The sequence below is a fragment of the Clytia hemisphaerica genome, unplaced genomic scaffold (genome assembly GCF_902728285.1).
Source record: "Clytia hemisphaerica strain Z4C2 unplaced genomic scaffold, Clytia hemisphaerica genome assembly, whole genome shotgun sequence".
Classification (NCBI taxonomy): Eukaryota; Metazoa; Cnidaria; class Hydrozoa; order Leptothecata; family Clytiidae; genus Clytia; species Clytia hemisphaerica.
The window spans coordinates 145,607-165,723 of record NW_027104193.1 but is presented as its reverse complement, the minus strand read 5'-3'; the positions used below and the strand labels follow the sequence as shown (position 1 = coordinate 165,723).

General features: G+C 34.6%; 1 protein-coding gene and 1 long non-coding RNA gene across 2 annotated transcripts; both read right to left on the bottom strand.

The window, feature by feature from the left end:
• Nucleotides 1–3,184: 3,184 nt before the first annotated feature.
• On the bottom strand, nucleotides 3,185–11,792 carry LOC136815180 (uncharacterized). Its single transcript, XM_067071633.1, has 13 exons — nucleotides 11,744–11,792; nucleotides 11,154–11,424; nucleotides 8,890–9,084; nucleotides 8,311–8,422; nucleotides 7,594–7,752; nucleotides 7,152–7,298; nucleotides 6,066–6,197; nucleotides 5,722–5,821; nucleotides 5,268–5,324; nucleotides 5,058–5,162; nucleotides 3,863–3,912; nucleotides 3,599–3,670; nucleotides 3,185–3,355 (listed from the first exon to the last, which is right to left on the bottom strand). The coding sequence occupies exons 1-13, from the start codon at nucleotides 11,790–11,792 to the stop codon at nucleotides 3,311–3,313; spliced, it is 1,494 nt and encodes a 497-aa protein (XP_066927734.1). The 3' UTR covers nucleotides 3,185–3,310.
• Nucleotides 11,793–15,033: 3,241 nt separating this feature from the next.
• Nucleotides 15,034–16,532, bottom strand: LOC136815185 (uncharacterized). Its single transcript, XR_010847687.1, has 3 exons — nucleotides 16,502–16,532; nucleotides 15,758–15,811; nucleotides 15,034–15,051 (listed from the first exon to the last, which is right to left on the bottom strand). It is a non-coding gene; the product is annotated as an uncharacterized lncRNA (long non-coding RNA).
• Nucleotides 16,533–20,117: the final 3,585 nt, after the last annotated feature.

The following is a 20,117-nucleotide window of genomic DNA, read 5'->3' as shown; positions in this document are numbered from 1 at the left end:
GCGTTTTGAATTTTTTTCAACTCTAAGGCAGAAGACTAATGTGTCACCATTGATAGAGGAAAATCCTTTTATTTTAACATTTTTGGAAAGCAGGATAATTGGGCTTTCCAGATTGGGCTTATTTTTTTTAATCGGTTTAGTAGATCAAAAGTTATGACGGAAAGCGTAAAACTGTCATTTTTCCCAAAACGACAAGGCGTGCACGGGGTGAAGTTCCCAGAGAGAAGGCGTGGTAAAGGTTAAGAACTCGAACAACAATCTTTTGTCTTAATAGTTTAGACTCAATCTTTCCGGACCAATATATTTGTTTTAAAGCATTTTGAATAAAAATGGTTATGCTTCAAATTCTTTCAAAATGCAAAGCTTTTTTGCGTAGACCGTTTTCACCCTAACTATCGGCAATCCAAATAAAAGTGGGATAGAATTTTTTTCATTTGAAATAAATTCTACAAAAGTGTATACTAACCGATTATTGAAATTGAATTGAAGTGGTCGGAGTGACGAACAACATCGATGTTACACAGCGGCGCTTCATCTCTTGGATGTATGCTTTTCATATTAAAAAGCGTGTATGAGCCATTGTGCAGCTCGAAAATATTGATTGAAAGTCTTAGAGTGTTGCTTATGCTAAATAAAATCAAGTCAATGATATTTGACCCGTAACTTCGCTTGTAAATGTAGTTTTCTAGCTGTCCAACAAAATCATTTTCTTCTTCAATAAACAATGCGTAATGCTCTAAATTCTTTAAAATTTCGTACTTCATCATTTGAAGTAATCCATCGCGCGAAGGTATCACTTTCATCTGTTTCTGCCTCATACAATGAATCACCGCATTGATAATGCAATAACCATCTCCTGGAATTATTGTTTCTTCCACAATTTCCTTCGGGTACTGTTTAACAATAATTCCCCTAAAATTGATTTAACATAAAACCATCATAAGCATTTTTTATCCACGTAATATCTCAAAATCTAGACTTTGAAACATTTTAATATTCTTTTAAAAAAGCGTGTAAGAACCTTAAATACCAGCCTCAGCTCCAGGGCCCAAATGATTCACACCGTACAGTGGGTCCGGTGACTGTACTGAAAATATAGGAAATCTTATATCCAGCCACGCGTCCATCAGAAGTGTCAATAGCTTTCGCTGGTCAGATAATCCCCCCCCTATATATTGGGCCGAGAGGATGCTGGACATAGGACAGGAAAAACGCCCGTTTTGGTACAATCATAGTCAGAATATATTGGCATTTCTGGGTATTTTAGCATTTTTCAGAATTTAAAGTTCGGGCGAAAAAGGCGATTTCAGCCTTTCCACTTTATTCCATTGGATATTTCGATTTGGGAGGGGTTTGTTGGCTTCCAAGCTATATTCTAAGCCTTGTTGGACCATTTTTGAGGGGCCTGTGTTGGACGCTTTGGGGTGTGGCCAAAATTTTATTATAGAGAATACAGCGATGTCTCCATGGCTGAATTTCTTGGGGCAAACGGGGCAGAGTGTGGCGAGCTGTGGCAAAATTTTATATTATAGAGAATACAGCGATGTCTCCATGGCTCAATTTCTTGGGGCAAATGGGGCAAAGTGTGGCGACTTGTGGCAACATTTCATACACTGAACATAACTCAGCGATATACCAATGGCTGAATTTCTTGGGGCAAACGGGGCAGAGTGTGGCGAGCTGTGGCAAAATTTTATATTATAGAGAATACAGCGATGTCTCCATGGCTCAATTTCTAGGGGCAAATGGGGCAAAGTGTGGCGAGCTGTGGCAAAATTTCATATTAATTATAGAGCTCGTTATAGAGAATACAGCGATGTTCCCATGGCTGAATTTCTTGGGGCAAATGGGGCAAAGTGTGGCGAGCTGTGGCAAAATTTCATATTAATTATAGAGCTCGTTATAGAGAACACAGTGATATCCTCATAGCTGAATTTCTTGGGGCAAACGGGGCAAAGCGTGGCGAGCTGTGGCAACATTTCATACACTGAACATAACTCAGGGATTTACCAATGGCTAAATTTCTTGGGGCAAATGGGGCAAAGCGTGGCGAGCTGTGGCAACATTTCATATAGTGAACACAGGGATATCCTCATAGCTCAATTTCTTGGGGCAAACGGGGCAAAGTGTGGCGAGCTGTGGCAACATTTCATATAGTGAACACAGGGATATCCTCATAGCAGAATTCCTTGGGGCAAATGGGGCAAAGCGTGGCGAGCTGTGGCAACATTAGACATAAAAACATAACGATGTTCACATGGCTGAATTTCTTGGGGCAAGTTGTGGTAACAATTTATAGTAAGAAATAATGGTTAAATTCTTTGGAAAAAGAGGGAAACATTTCGTCGCAGAATTGTGAAAAACGAGCGAACTAACTGTTTTGAATGTCACAGTTACTTTTACTAGTAATCGATGTTGTTTCGAATTGGTTAATTAAATAGCATGTTGACGAAGCAAAAAATAATGACCATTTGAGAATGTATGCATATAATTGATTTAAATCTTACAATATGAACCTGATCTTTATACGGAACGCACTGTAAGTCACTATTTTGTGAATCTAGTGATCAATCGAATTGACTAACACGGCGAAAACATATGATACTAAGCTACGTCATTTGTTCCTATGTTAAAATGTTTATAGAGTAAACTAATATGCTACATTCATGCCTGCCCATGAAAGGACGCGAGATTGATATTTTCTGCTTTCAATTTTATTTGAAAATATGACATGTTAACAAAATAAAAACTATATTTACAAAACCTTAAGATAAAAAGTCTTTGACATCGACGTAAAAAAATGTATCCTAGTTGTTTCAAATATGACATAAAATTTAACGTTCGCTTCACAAATATTACAGTACAGTGTAAATTACAAATAAAAATCTTTCTCTTTTCCTTTTTAAATGTTTAACATAATATTTACATTGAAATGAATTTTAAAATATTTTGCTGCTTAAAAATAAAAACAAATTGGACAATGTTCCGGTTCCAATGTAATCGATATTGAACCTAATTAATATAACAACCACAACCGTCAAGGGATCAATTATAAAAAATATTTTAGTAATTTAGGAGAGGGCTAATTAGACTAACGCATACACGTTTCTGATGTAATTATTGAAGGAATCGCACGTTTCATGGTCCGCAAAGCCGTATCTTGTATAAAAGCGTGTATAAAATTAGTTTGGGTCTTTTAGTTATAAAAAAGAAATATTCGAACACAAAAATTGTTACATAAACAATAAAAACACTAAATCAAAACAAAAGAATCGTTTTTCAAAGCCAGTAAAATTTCCCTTCTCTACTACTATTCCTCAAACATCAGTTTGGCTCGTTTGATATCTTCGTATGCCTAAAAATATCAATGTAAATTTCATACAACATCAACTGTCAATCGTCCTTAGAAATTCGTAATAAATTCCCCAATTCCCTTTGAAGATCAAATTAGTGAGTGTCAACTGTATTCATGGCGTAATACACGGAAACAGCCCGATCCAACAGTAACGACAAATTTAAACAGATTTTTTTCTCAGAAAATTACCTTAGACTTGCAGGTATTTGAATAGCTTTTCAATTTAAAAAAAATCGAAATTACCTGCTTGTAAATACGTTTATTAGGAGTATTCATCTCTTCATACTTCTGCTTTGCATCTGGCGTCATCGTTATCTTAAAACAAAAAATTATCCCAATAGAGAGGTACTCTAAATTTTTAACCAAACCGAGAAGGTACGGGTACGAGATTTGTACGGCTTAGCTTGTCTTTTTTTAAGTTTAGGATAGTTTTTAAGATGCCTTTTATAACTGGGTTACAGAAATATTTGAAAAATCCCAGTTTAAGAATTTTAAAAGTACACTCACTGTATCCGCGTTTGTTGGTACATTATTTTCATTTAGATTATCATCCCGACCTGAAATGCAAAATAATTACATCGTAGATGACTTATATTTTAGAACACTATTTAGAAATATATACAGTATTGATATACTCGATACTTCTATATCGGACACACTACATCTAAAGGGCTAATTACCTTAGGGAAGAAATTTTCGCGGAATTTAATTTCGCGAATTGGGGCGTAATTCGCGAAATTAAATTCCGCGAATCACACCAAAATTGTTAAATCGCGAAATTAAATTTCGCGAAATTCAATTTTTTCTCTTCTAATTTTATTTTGTTGTTTTTGACCAGGTGTTACCAAAAATGATGGACACAATTGATTTTTTAAGCATAACGTGTATTTTTTATCAAATATAAACAAATATAAACAACTCCGTGATGCTTAAAAGTTAATCTAAGTTGATAACTTCTTCTCAATCGCGAAATTAAATTCCGTGAAACTTTTGAAATCGGCTCATTCGCGAAATCAAATTCCGCGAAATTTGCCATTTTGAAACTCTGATTCGCGAAATTAAATTCCGCGAAAATTTCTTCTCGCGAAAATTCTCGCGAAAATTTCCTCTCGCGAAAATTCTCGCGAAAATATCTTCTCGCGAAAATTTCTTCCCTTAAGGTAGACTATACAATATATTGATGGAGAATATTAAGCAGATATTCGACAAGAAAATTCGAATATCGAAAAATATTCAGTCGAGCTTGATGAATATTCGACGAAGCAAAGCTTCGCCTCGTTGAATATGACACCGCCTCGGGTTTATAAATCTCAATAACCAACTTTTACTTATTGAATATCTGCTTTATATCCGTCAGTGCGTTTTGCTTAGAGGTAGGCGATAATCGACAATATGGCTTGCGGACTGTAATGTGCGAAGTAAACAACTGATACTATATTATAAAAAGGAAAGTTTTCTTTCTGTGAACAACCCCCCTGTATTGTTGGAATATTGCAAATCGAGCTGCAGTATATTGCGAACATCTTGTAGTGTATGCAGACTCTAACAGGTGGTACTGGTACGCTATTGACTTTTCTAGAATAATTTTTTACTCTTGTTAAGGGTTCCGTTTTACCCAACCCCCAATCGTCTATGCATTGTTAAACACCATAGGGTATAATTCTCATATCAATTTAGTGTCGACGCAATATAAATCCCATACCATACTCTTGATAAAATTCTTTCACTTTTGAATACAATTCAGTCACTAATGATGCCGACTGGACTTCGGACGCTGGTGCTTCTGGAATATCAGCAACTCCACAAACTAGGAGCAAAGAGAATTGATAGAAATTAATGACATCCCTTATACTTTTTCGCAAAAATACTTGAAGGTGAAATGACTATCTGGAAAGAAAATTTATCGGTTTACCTTCAGCAATTTCAGTTGCGATGTCAAATGGTATTTCTGACCAAGGAAACTTGCATGCTGAAAAAAAAATTTTAATCAATTTAGTTTACGCTTTTAAGATCAATCATCACCATACAGGTTTTGGAAAATATCAAATTTAAGTGTATCTACATAATTTCCGAAAGAGATTTGATTATTTTTTGAAAATTTTCAAAGTGGTATAATGCCCAAAGATGGAAAATTCACTGATCTGAAAATGGTAGTTAAACCACATATCGATCAGGAGATGATTTTTAGGCGTGGTGGTATAGTGGTTATGAACTTTGACTCCCGCCTGGGAGGCCCAAGTTTAATACCCACCGTGTCTCTACGATTCACAATAATTGATAAAACAAAAAGCTCATTTCCATAAATCCGTAAATTAGTTATTTTGTTACAGTGATTTGAGGGTAAAATTATTTTAATCAGGGCTTACCTCGACTTTTGTTGCTTTTGTCTGCCTTCTTCCAATCTGGCCAGCAAACGTTTTTGTTGTGAGCGCGCTTACCATATGTCCCCAAGTAAAGCTCCATTTCCTAATGGATATAAAGGAACATTTTTCACCAAATATATAACAGTAAATTCAAGATATCTTTAAGAAGTAGGACTGATTAGGCCCGGGCAAACCTTTTATGAGCAAAATAGTGATGTCATTGGCTAAACTGCAAGGGAAAATGAGATTTTTTATTACAACTCCCTTACTCAGACACAAAGAAATACACCTATTTTAACACCAACTACCTGTCAATTAAAAAATCATATATCATCCGAATGACTAACCTTAAAAGTGACTGAATGAAGGCATTTCATCTTGTCTGAATGGATTGCCACTGCTGGGATTATATCACCTCTTTCTTTCCCTTTAGTATCTGTTCTTTTAAATCCTGTAAAGGGATGGAACCAAGTGGTTGCCTGAAAACATAAAACAATATTTATGAGGACGGCAAAATCTAAAGACAAAAGAAATGGGACAAAAGTTTTCTCGAGAAAAAAAACTGTTTGAGTACATTTCCGGTCCATGCAAGCTATAACATCTACCATCTTTGGGCATTACAATTTTGCATCAGTGTGAAAATTGATGAAAAAATATTTAGTAGATTTTCAATAAAACTGTTTTTCCGGCTTTTGAAGGAATTCTTCAATCTTTATAAATTTGGTTTCGTTGGAGACATATTTGTGAGTGGAACAATTTGAAATAAAGAATTCTTTGAAAAAATTCTAAAAATGAAGATGAAAATGAAGAAGAAAAAAATGAAGATCTTGTAGAAAAGTGGTATAACTATCATTTTCACTGAAGTGAATCCTTGATCATCGAACACCATCACTGTGAAAAGATTTCTCAAAAACAATCATTCAGTCAAAAGATATCAAACAAAGTTATAAGCTTATTGACGTCTAAAAACGCTGTTTTCTGCTGTTTTTTGGGGTCAGTCACTTATTAACTTTGTATCATAACTTTATATTGAATAAATATTTCAGGGAAATTTCTTCACAGTGATGACCTCCTAAGATCAAAGAATTTCTCCAGTGAAAATGAAAGTTATAGCAGCTTTCTACAAGATCTTTTTAGAATCTTTTTAAAAACTTTTTTATTTTAAATTGTTCCACTCACAAATATCTCTCCAACGATACCAAATTTTGAAGAATTCCTTCAAAAGTTATAGGTAAAAGAAAAAAGAGTGCACACTTATTGTGAACTGACTTTAGTTACATTTTATTACCGAAAAGTTTCGATGTAAAAAAGTGCACCTTTATTTGATACCATGTGGCGACCACTCTCAAGAGACTCTCTCATTACCTTGAGAATATCAAATGAAAGTGCACATATGATGCGAATGGACTTTCTTTCCGTTTCTAAAAACTTACCTCGGTATCAGATTTAATTAGATCCAGGACTTCAACCCAAGACTTTTCTTTATCAATCGAATTGGCATGGACGGACTGGCCAACAATCTTGTTGTAGATAGCTGAGGGGCTAATATAGTCCCTATCATTCTCATACTGAGCGAGGAGCTAAAAGAAGAAAACCACAGATTTGCATTCTGGAGCATGTACCTGATTGTCTTTTGTCTATTGTAGAAATTTGAAAAAAAATTTTCCTGGAAATCAAGCTCTGTATTATTAAAGGGTTAATAATTAGCATCTTTGTGCAAAAAATCTGAAAAATTGAATGAGCCAATTTTGAGAAAAGCTGGTAACGAATATGAGCAAACTAACGAACGGACAAAATAACTAACGAACTTTCATAGGACTTCCACAAAGATTCAGAAAAAGAAAAGAATGAAAAGCACAATAAAAAATCACCAACCAGGAAAGCAATTATCACGTTGTCGCGCTTGGCGTCCAACAAGCGAGATTTAATGTCGTTGCGTGAACTGATAATTTCATTGGCAACTTTGTCTGCAAATCTTTCCATCGCTTTACAAACCATATCATTGTGCCAGGTACACCAGGCGATGAGAAATCCCTAAAATCAAGAGAATAAAACATGAAATATTTTTTGGTGTTGCCATGTCACAGGTTGTCAAAACACACCGCTTGAGCACTGTGAACCATTACCTTAAGGGAAGAAATTTTCGCAGAAACAAAATTTCTCGGTTTTCGCGGATTTTGCCTAAAACCGCGAAATTAAGTTCCCGCGAAATTTTACAAAATTTTAATCCGCAAAATTTAATTTATTTAACGCATTCCCCAAATTCGTACTTTTTCAAGCCTTAAAATAGGTTTTTTGCTTAATAACGCTTTTGGCCAAAAATATCCTGCAACCGCGAAATTAAATTCCCGCGAATTTTTCGAAAATTGCTGAGCCGCGAAATTAAATTCCCGCGAAAAAAAATAATTTGATCAACCCCGAAATTAAATTCCCGCAAAAATTTCTTCCCTTAAGGTAGGTATAATTCTTCACCTATGATTTTCAAAAGAGTAAATCACCAATACTCTCATTCTTTTCTATAAACTCTGTTTTCAATGTGATTCTAATAGAATTAAGTAAAAGCCTTCGAAAACAAATAAAATGATTACTTACAGGATTTGATTCAACCAATTTTGTCAAATCATTATCCAAAGCCCTTTTGTCTCCGACTTTGTCGAAGTCTTCCCCCTCTTCACACGTCATAATTTGGATTCGTGTGTCCAGCCTAAAGAAAATTGACCAATGACTTATTCTACTCTTTAACTTGATAACCGCACTGACACAATTTCAGTATCTTTAAAGTCATTCGTAGGCCCAATTGTAAAATCCATGTAAGCCAAGCTAATTTGAATCCACACCCAAGGATCAAACGTAGAAAACTTTAGCAATATGAAAATCATATTAGATAATTTTATGTCTCCAGCCTGGCCCAAAGTTTTTAACCTCGTTTTGGGCTAAAACTTGTGACCACCCTAAAAATGAAAAAAAAAAAAGTCTTCGGCTTGCCCCAAAGCTTTGAGGGGACTGACAGACACAGTTACATACATACACACAATATTCTAACTCAACTAAAGTTGAGAATATTGAATCCCTCTAGTGAATGGAAAAATGTAAAAAAATGTAAAATGACTGTATTAAAGTAGTCAAGACTGTTTGAGAACGTATTTAATTAAAATCAAATTAGATAATTACTTTATGTGTGGTATCAGTTGATTTGACGCGGCGAGCAGAGATGCTTTCGGTTTAAGTGTTCCACGACCAACTGAATGACACCCATAGTTGTCGTGAGCTTGGTTTAATGCCTTTCCAACCATTGGCGAAGCAATCTCTAGCTCATTGAATATAATGACCATATTAGACAAAGCTAATATTTGTAATTGTTTTGTCCTTAAGTAAAAGAAATAAAAAATCATCAGTCTGATGGTGCATTTTATATTTGAAAACAGAAAGCTTTATTCATGGTCCCCAAGATGTAGGTTAGGAGTTTTCAGGCGTCTGTGTAATTGCGCAAAACACAAGGAAGCAAAGTACTTATCATTTTGTTCTTAACCCTATTTTTATCAGGGTGGCCCTCTTTTGCGAAAATTCTTAACACTCCGAAAATTTCTGACTTTTAATATAATTCTATTACCAGCATGTATACTAAATTTTACAATTATACATCAACCAGATCAGGTTTTATTTCTTTTTTGTGCAAGCATATCATAAAAAAACCACAAACACAATCTGAGGGTAGGTATGCAAAACTTTAGGGCAAAAATATCATTCCAAAGTTTTCTAGTGCTACCCAATCCTTTTTGCCCTTTTTGGGGTTTGGCCACGCCCTAAAACGTCCGATAATGAAATTTTTTTTTATGAAAACGCTTTTTCCTCTCGAATTAATTCGTTTTTCTGTTTGATTCAATCTTTGATAATAATCTTTGACATAATAAGCTTCAAATAAGACAACAGAGAACAGAGTTACGCTGTCATTCGCCAAAATAAGTTTTAACCAAAATTAGAAAATCTTTGATTCGCCGAAATTTAAAAAAATTCCTATTTGACCAAAATTAGTTCTCGCCGAAATTAAAAAATCTTAGATCCGTCCGTTCGTCAAAATTAGTGCTGACCAAAAAAGGTTCCCTTAAGGTATTATTTAGCCTGGATATCCAGGCTGTAAACTATTTCACAGTCTAGTTTTTGATATTTAATGTTCTGGTTTACAGCCTGGTCTCCCTAGAGCGATTTCGATTCTTAAAGAGAATGCAGTCCGCTTGCTCGCGCTCACTTCGCTAAAACCTTAAGAGCCAATCTACACATCATTGAGCAAAAATAATAAATTCTAAAGCAAAAATAGGATAGTCCTCCAGTTGCTAGTGAAGATAGGGCTTTCTGTTACATGAAAAAATGAAAAAGAAGAAAACAGAGGCAAGTTCATTTTCCAAGAAAACATGATGGTTGGTCATGATAATGCATGCAAACTTTTTTATGGACTTTGGTGTAATCTTTGGATGTTTTAAATAGTTTTAGATCTTGTAAGACTACTTTTTATTAATTTCTGTTTTGCTGCCCTGGGTTTGCACTTTCATTCTCTAGGGAGACCAAGCTCTATAGTTTTAGAACTTTGTATGTTGAGGTAAAGTTTGTTTTTTCTAAAATTTTGAGCTTGGATATCCAGACTAGGTATTATTTTGGGAGGAACTACTTTTGAAGAAGCTTTTTCATATTAAATTTAACGTGTGTGTTTTTATAATTTGATGTACACAAGACAGGTTCGAGCAGGACCCTGCCGACGCACCGGACTGTCCGGTGTATTTGTCTGGTGGCAAAAAGTATCCTTTCGCTACACCGGACGCAATAAGTCCGGTGTCAGTCCGGTGTTGCATACAGGGAATTTTGGACGCCGGACATTTATGAAACAAAAAATTAAGAAACACCGGACGCACCGGACTGGTCATGTCCGGTGTTTTGATTGTCCGGTGGGAAAAAATATCCTTCTCTGTCATCGAACATCCGACTTCCTTAAGTCCGGTGTAGAAATTGTCCGGTGGTAAAAAAAATTATCTTTTACACCGGATTTTCGCGTGTCCGGTGTTCGTTAAGTCCGGTGCATCGGCACGGTCCTGTTCGAGCTGTTTTCATTTTTTACAGTGGGAAACTCGAATTTAGCGCTGTCCTCAATTACTAAAATAAAAACCAAATTTCGAAAGTTGCGCTTTCCGTAAGAAAGCGTGACTGGTAAAAGAATTACAAAATTTGATTGGCTATGTTCTCAACCGTTATTAGGATCTGAGAAATTCAAACTCTCAGCCCATACCATGCTATACATTTCGCTGATAAGGTGGGGTGGATCACTGAAAAAGTATATCTTTCTGGATCTACAAAAACTGTTCCAACACCAATAGACAACTCCTTAAGGTGTCTGATTTTCACCATCATATAACCTATGCATGCTGAAAAATCTTCGATTGGCTGACGCTCCATCAGCAACAAATGCCACCTTTAATCCAGACATTTCCAAAACACCAACAGCATCCCATAGAACATTGAATAATTGGTCAGCGTTTGCGGAAGTGGTTGCAAAATAACAAATTGGATAGTTGAAGTGTATTGTTATCCCTCTTGCCATGACAGATAGAACATGAGTTGCTAATTCTGGTGGAGTGTTTTCATCATTTTTCACTTGTCGTTCGAACTCTTCAATTTCATTATTTAAATCACCAAGCTCAGTGAATCCAATCAATTTACCTAGAAAAAAAATCAAACGATAAACCTAAGTGTGCTGTAGCATTTGACACTAAAAATTTAGAGTATCCACCATTATTGAAAAAATGACAGCCTTAGCTTGCTCAAAATGACCAAATAAATCTAGTGAAAAAAATTCCACGATAATTGGTATTTACCTGTTTTTTTGCTGAATACCAGAGTTTATTTTCATTTCATCGAATGCCAACACACACTATTGTCTTCGTCATAGCTATCAAGCTTGAAATCATCATATAGTCGTTGGATTTTGTCAGCATTATATCCAGCGCCGATGTCGGTGAAATTTTTATATTGATTTAACGTAGTCCTATGCGGCAATTCCAAAAAGCCAGTAGATCGAAGATGGTCATATGTTTCTACAAATTCAATTAACTAAGCTTATTAAAATATGCCTTCTGTGGGCAAAAAAGTGGTACTATATACATAGTGGGCACCCCCCCCCCCCCCTTTAAAAAGGAGGGGGTTGGCATTTAGGGCAAATTTTTTGAAATAGGGCAGTTTGAGATTTTAAAAGAGGAGGGGTTAAAGAAAAATAGGGGGTAAAATTTTAAAGGGGGGGGGCTTGAGAAAACTTGTAATAAATTGTAATAAAACAAGGGGATAGGAACTGTATACGTGGTTACATAGGATATGGGGTTAATACACACTATGCTGTACCTTCAAGATGCCTTACATTTCACTTCGCTGTCTAATATTTTCCTCGGCTTTTTTCCACATAAAATTTGGTCTTTAAATTTGTTTACAGTTTTCACTTTATTGGTTTTGGTTTTGGTACACGCTTGTGTTACTTTCGTTTTTATAAGTATTTATTTTCAAGTTTTCCGGAACATTCAGTACCGTCAGATTGTCTAATCCTGACCACCCCTTTCTATATCCAAATTGTCTATTGCTCAAGTAGGTTGAGACTTGGGTATGTATGACTTTTTCATAAATTTTTGACAGAACTGGGAGAATGAAATTGTACTCACCAGTCTGAAGTTGCCCTTGTCATTATTTGAACCTTTTCTCTTATACACAGGTGTTATATCAGCAAGTTTTTAATTCTTTTGGAAAAGAGTTTGACTCGGATGACGCATTTATTTCTGAGCATAAAAACTTGGAAAACATATCACAATTATCCTTTATGATTTTCACTGGAATATCTGAGCTTGGCTGTGATTTTCCTTGCGCTAACTCCTTAAATATTTCCCTACTTCCTCTGATTATTGTCTGGCTTAAATTTTGTGTCTTTGATATTGCTTGGAGCCTCGCAAGCTCTTTTTGCTGGAGCATAAAATAACATCTATTCCAACTGAACTGACTGAAGTTATATTCTAAGACCTTTTTGAGTCTGCTGTTGCTTATCTTGAGACATTCTTTCCCTTCTTTCTTTAGCAATCTTCATCAGATGGAAGGAATGTTTTGGGCCCAAAAGTGAAATGCTTTAAATGTAATGAGCTGGTAAACCAAAAGGATTTTAACAAGCATAGTTGCAACAAGTAAGTTTACAATATAGAGTCTAAGGATATTCAATTGAAGGCTTGTTTAAAGTCTTCTTTTTTCACATATTATGCATGCCAAAATTTTCCAGATTTTTGCCACCCCTTTTGTACGCAAAGAACATTAAAAATGTGAAAAATGCATTTAGAACATTTTCATTTTTAGTTTTGTTCAAAAATATATCAGATAGGACTTTTCAAATTTCCATTTGGCTAAACGCATGACAGACACCCAATTCCTGAAATTTAAATATTTCAAAAGTTTATCTCACTAATTGCTTCAGATTTTCTTGAGATGACTAAATCTTATTAAAGTTTTTTCTTGATCAGGCCAATGACAAGCGAATTCAAAAAGAGCAATTTCTTACATAACTTTTATCATTTTTTAAGACGAGTTGAAACTTCTACAGCCACAAGACGAGATCAAAGTGCTACAGCCACAAGACGAGATCAAAGTGCTACAGCCACAAGAACCGATTCAAGAAATAACGAAACTGCCTCAACTGCGAGACAAGAAGCAACTACCTCGACTTCACACCTTGAAGAAAGTACCTCGACTTCACACCTAGAAGAAACTACCTCGACTTCACACCTAGAAGAAACTACCTTGTTCCCAAACAGAGAAGAAACTGCCTCGACCCTAAGCGGACATGAATCTGCTTCAACCAAAAGGCAAGAAGAAACATCAGCTAACAATAACAATAACGACGAATTGGCAAATTCTTGTATTAACATAAGTTATTTACCACCTCAAAACATCTATGAAGCAGTTGCCCTAAAGTCTCGAAATCACAGAAATTTAGCACTACTAGAGGATACGGATAGACTAATTATTTCTGTGAAAAGAAGAAAAATCTGGCCTGACGCTGTTCGTGAGTTTGCAGATCATTCTTTAATCGACTTTTTAGAGAAGCCACTGTTGGTGGACTTTATAGGGGAAGATGGTGGGGACTATGGCGGGTTGACTCGAGAGTTCTTCACATAACTTTTTATTAGTGCAGAAGGTCATATCTTACAAGGCCCACCTGAAAAACTGTCAATTCTAAGAAATTTGAAAAAACTTCAAAATAGAGAATATTCACTATAATTTATTACATTGCTATAAATCATGAAGAATGATTTCCAAAAGGGTTCATCAATTTTTTATATTCCAAATTTCCTTTGAAAGTAGTTACTTAGAAGTCACGTCGCAGCCAGCTGCAAACCCTCTTCATTTCCCCGTCCCTCGTTTTGCCGTTCACTTTTCATTTATTTCAATCCCCTTAAAAGTTAAATTCGTTAAAATCTTAATATTTATTAAACATGAATCAAATTGAAAACCTCGTTATAAAAAAGTACATAAAGATATAAAAGATTTTAGTAAACAATACCAATAATCGTATTTTATAAAAAAAGAAAACAAAGAAGTTACCTGCGGGAGAGTTATCTTTCTGCTATCCTTTGACGGTGTCTTCGGACAATCCTTGAGAAAAAAATGATCTAAATAAATCAGTGGCCCTTTTTCATATGAAGTAAAGAATGATGTAAATAAAGTAATTAAATCTTACCTCAAGTAGGGCGTTATTACTTTTGCCAAATGAGGTGGTTAATTTGGAAAATTCCTTAAAGACAATTAGAAAAACAAGTTACGCACAGAACATGATTTTTGTGAATGTGTTCTCTTCATCCTAGATTTTTATTTGGCTTTATTGTTATTTCGATTCTTAGTCAGAGGGGTAGGGGGAGAAGCAAATTATGATGGTCTTCTTTGTAAGAAACAGGCGATATGTAACCAACTTGTAAAGAAAAAAGTTTTACAGTAAACCTTTTTTACATGAAATCTGAAATAAAGTTTAGTCGTCCATAACTGTGTCAATAGTTATATTTTTACCAACTGATAGTAGCTAATATAATACCTACTACGTTGTTAAAGGTATTTCATTTGTTTCATTCTCACTTCATTGTTAAGATGAATAATTAACAAAAAGGTTCATCAAGTTTTTTTCTTTATTGTAAAAAAGTACATTAAAAAAGTACATAAAAATTTTTTTAATACAATTCAAAAAATCCCATTTATGAATATGAAGATGAAAAAAGTTACCTGTGGGAGAACAATTTTTCTACTATCTTTTGATGGTGTTTCCGGACAATCCTTGAGGAAAAAATGATCCAAATATGAAAAATGAAATAAATGATCCTTAACTCTTTCAGTACCACCCAGCCAAAATTCGTTCATATATGTACGATCACTCTCGGCTGCCGGCAGCTTTGATTAAGGGCCTAAATCAAAAATCCGACACGCTGAAAAGATAGCTCTTGAGAAGAGCTTTCCAACCAACTCAAACTTGACCTGTTTAGCCCTTCTGGTTCTTGAGATAATTGGCTTCAAAGTTTGGTAATTGCAAAAAGAAAAAAAATGTCAAATTTGAGTTTCCCATGGTACCGAAAGAGTTAATTCGACAAAAAATGGTTTTCAGGGGTCAAATTTGCCTAGAGATTTCCAGCAAAACTGGTTTCAAAGGCTTTCCAACAGCTTTTGTAGAGTTTCCACGAATTCCAACTTGCTGTTAATGGAACTAATTTTTGCGGGAACTAGTTTTTGCGGATCACAAAATAGATTTTTTTTGTGGAATTAGTTTTTACGGTCCACTAATTTTATCAATATTTATTTGATTTTGCGGTTAGACAATATTTGCAGGAACCTTATATTACGAAATCTCGTAAAAAAGAACCAGAAACAGTGAAAAAGAAACTTAGAAACTTGTTTTGCAATTCAAAATGATTAAATTTAGTTCCCTTAAGGTAAATCAGTGGTATTTTTCATATGAAGTAAAGGGTGATGAAAATAAAGATCTTACCTCAAATAGGACGTCATTACTTTTAGCAGACGAGGTGGTTAATTTGGAAGATTCCTTAAATGTAAAGACATTTTGAAATAATAAGTTACGCACAAAACATGATTTTTGTGAAATCTGTAAGCCAAATTTTTAGATTTAATTTTATTGTAAAATTAGTTAGCGTTTAGTCAGAAAAGGCATGATGTGTTTATTTTATATCTGTAATGGACCAAGATGATATTAAATTCTTCTTTAAACTTGATCAGAGGAGGGGGGCATACAGTAACTATCTTACACTGTGTGTATTAACTGCAAATTTTGATATATTCATCAGATGCCACCCCCCCATTTCGTCACTACCCAATGTATTAACTGTTTATGACCTTAACAATCCCGGCACTACCCCTACCCCCAAACTCCAATATTGACAATTATTAGGGATAAGAGTGGGGAAATCACCTTTTCTTTGGAAACTTTGAAAAAAATTTGATATATTTGATTGTATCAAATAAATATTAATGTGATCCTAGGTATATAAAATTGAGGTAAAAGAGAATCACTGCCGAAATTTGCAACAAAATTTGAAACATTACTTCAACCAGACTCAAAAAAATGCTCTCTTTTCAAATTTTATCGTGTACTAACTGTTCGTTTCGCAATTTTTTCTATATATGCCATCTCGGTACTAATGTGTCATAGCGTTCATATAGTAATTGTATGCCTGCCCCTGATCAGAGTGAAAATGTAGACAAAGTTTATCTGTACCTGGCTATCAGCACCTTCAGTCAATTCGGCTCGTTATAATCTTGGGAATACAATCTCTTCTGATTCCATTGTTCCATACTAAATTTTAATAGATACAAAATTTAATATTTGCACTTGAACATCTTTAAGAAACCTTTGAAGGAAGTAGGTTTTAAAGAAAGATAAGTACAGTTTCTTCTGATTGCTTTGACCCACACTAAAGTTTAAAATATCATAAAATTGTCAAAGATCTTTACTTCAAAAGCAAGAAATTTTACTGAATCATTCACTAAATTAAATTTTGGGAAATACAAAATATTCTAGGAAAATATTTGTTTATTTAAAATATAGAATCTAGGAGATTTTATCCTCAAAAAAGTCGTTTTAGCCTCTAAAATGGTCCATCTATTTTCCCCCAAAATCTAGTCATTTTGCGAAATTTAATTCCATCAAAATTCGATTTCGACGTCTGATTCGCGAAATTAAATTCCGCGGAAATTTCTATCATTGCTTAATATAGGAAAATGGAAAAGGAGAAAAAACTAAAAGACATAATTTATTAAAAGTTGGATAAGTTTTTAGGGTCCTCGAATAAACATTTTGTGCCAAATAAAAAAACCTTTAGAAGCAAATAATAAATATGAGCCGTTAGACGATAGACACTACTAGTCCTTGGAAGCACACTTTTATCGTCTTATCAAGATATCGTGAATTATATAATGATTTGATAAGTTCTGAGGGTCTTCGGATAACCATTCTGTTGTTATGATAGCTACTATTAGTCCTAGGATGCACACTTTTTTCGTCATATTAAAAATTAACGACGGATTAAGTTATGATTTGATATAAGTTCTCAGATAAAGATTTTAAAGAAATTAAAAAAAAAACTTAAAAAGCAAATAACAAGTTTGAGCCGTTAGACGATAGCTACTACTAGTCCTCGGATGCACACTTTTATCGTCATATTGAAATTTCGTGAACTCAGCAAAATGAAATGAAATCGGCAAGCAAACGTTCATAAACACGGGCTCTGGAAAAAATTACAACACCGTTGAGCAACTTTTAGATGGGCTAAAACATATGGGAAAACTTGTGGTGATTGATAGTGGATTTCCAACTATTCAACTTTTGAAAGATGCAGCTAGCATATGGAACACCCGAATCATTGCTACTGTTCGTGGAAATAGGGCCCATCTTCCAAAGAAACACAGCTCATTTCTAAAGAATACCAAATCCTTTGTCAGAGGATACTCACAGTCCCTACATCACGAAAATTTGAACTTGACATATTGGAACGATAATAATGCAGTTTGCTTCCTTGACAATGATGTTGATTCTGCCAGGGAAAACTGGTCTTCAATTGAGGTGAACGGACAGGCCATTCACACTCCACCCTCAGTGGTTTTTTATCGCCAGATTTATGGGATGGTTGACCGTACAAACCAACATCAAGCATACTACAACAGCGAGTGCCGTAGTGTTCGTAAACAGAGCCGAGTGCTTGATTCCTTAATTGAGACATACGCGTATTGCAATACCTTCACAATCTGGAAAAATGTTCATTTCATCACGGAAAAGCAACAGATATATTCGAGCAGCGAGTTCAGAATTGCTGTTATTCGTAACTGGTACGCAAAATGCAGAATGTACAATAATAAAGACAAACTGTTACGAAACCCATCATCAAATGTCTCAAAAAGAAGAAAATTTGAAATGAGCGTGTTATCACCTCGTAAAGGTAAAGGTAATAAAATAATTAGTTTCTCCTAAATTCCTGAAAAGCGTTAAAAGGTTTCATCTTTCCCTTTTGCTTGTTTAAACTACAGTCACATAATTACTTTTTAGATTTTTAATCTGTATTTTGGATCTGTTTAGCTTGTCAAATAGTGTTTCAGTGTGATCGTGTCACATTATTTAGAAAAAGTGAATATTTAAACAATTACACTAATTCATATTCAAGTTCGACATTCAGAAGCTAAGCTAACAAAAGACGACGCTACCACAAAAAAGCGAGAATTTGATGTTGCGAGCAGCCAGTCTCAAGATGACGTTTGAATTTGATATTGAGAATCCTATTTCGTCAAAGCTTTTAAAGTAATTTATCGTTTATTTCTCTTCACCTTTTGGTGAAAGTGCACTATTGACGTCAAAAAACGCGTATGAGAGTGTTTTCATTTGACAAAGATTGAGATTCTCTGTATCATCGGTTTATATAACGATTTTCTATCGTACACTTCTGTATATAATTTCTAAATACATAACTTGTAGTTGATTTTCATAACTGTTCCTTTTGGTGCATTTTCCTTACAAATGATTTATTGTTTGAAAAGTTTCAATTACTTTTCATTAGTGTATTATTAGTATAGTATATATGTACGCAATATATGATTGATATATGACTATTGACTGGTATTGTTGTAAAGTTGTTTTTTATGTGTGATAGGAATTTAACTATCATTTTCATCAATATTATTTCATACTTTTCTGTTCAATCAAATTATGTTACATAGCTTTCTAGGGTTACCTAGACAACAAGAAAACGTTAGATGAACTTAATTATACCCCTGTCTCGCCAGAACACATTATTTTTAGCTGATTATTTAGTTCTGATCAGAATAAATTAAAATTTCTAACTGAACCATGCTCTCGGAACACAACGGAAAAAAAGGTCACCTCGCCGGCTGCTTTCGCGGACTGTTTCTCTGAAAACCCCTCTGATTTTCGTTTTCTGGAACAATTTTCAGAGTGTTTTTCATATTTTACAGGAAAAAGTTGGGGGCGAAAACCCTCTTTTTGAGGGTATTTCAGAGCTTTCGAATAATTTTGAGTTTCATTTTCGTATTCTACATGAAAAACTGGATAAAAGTGGAAAGTTTCATCGAAATTGGAGAAACTTCATTTTTTGAGTCATTTTTTGCCCTAAAAGCCCAGAATTGGGCCCAAAATCCCCAATTTTACCCCCAAATACACAAAAATAATATTGCCATTCAATTCTACACCATTTAATTGTGTTATATCCGTAATTTCATTAGAATAACTTAATTATTACTTTTTTTGCTTTTTTGCCCTGGGGACACTCATCAGGGACCCGAAGTCTTAAAGGGTAAACATTTTGTGCAAAATGAAACAAAACTTTTTAGAAGAAAATGAGAATTTTGATCCGTTAGTCTTTAGCTACTACTAGTCCTCGGATGCACACTTTAATTGTCATATTGAAATTTCGTAAATAAAGATTTGTTTTAAAAGCGATTCTTAGTAAAAGTTCTTAAACCCTATTGGAGTAATGCTTCTAGGCTTTTAGGGGCGGTTCAGAACTAGGGGGGGGGGGCTATTCTATTTTAGTACCACCCCTTAACTCTTTTTCTGGTTGTCCTTTTTTGATGAAATTTGGTAGACATGACCCTTACTATAAACAGATAAAAATGACATAAAATTTTTTTTGATGACGTCACTCATGCTGATGTGAGCAAAAATGAAAGATAGCACTTTTTGCCACCATAAATTCCAAATCCTGAATTTTCACCTTGGGAATGTAATAAATGGATGAAAATGACTTTGTTTATTCAAATTATTTGTGAAATTACGATTTGAATGATATATCTAATGACAAAATTCAAATTATGCAGAAAATGTGTCA

Coding starts and splice junctions, on each gene's coding strand:
- LOC136815180 (XM_067071633.1), bottom strand. CDS start 11,792: ATGACCATCTTCGATCTACTGGCTTTTTGGAATTGCCGCATAGGACTA. Junction 7,753..8,310: donor AATTGGTTGAATCAAATCCT/GTAAGTAATCAT, acceptor TCTTGATTTTAG/GGATTTCTCATCGCCTGGTG. Junction 7,299..7,593: donor ACGTGATAATTGCTTTCCTG/GTTGGTGATTTT, acceptor TTCTTCTTTTAG/CTCCTCGCTCAGTATGAGAA.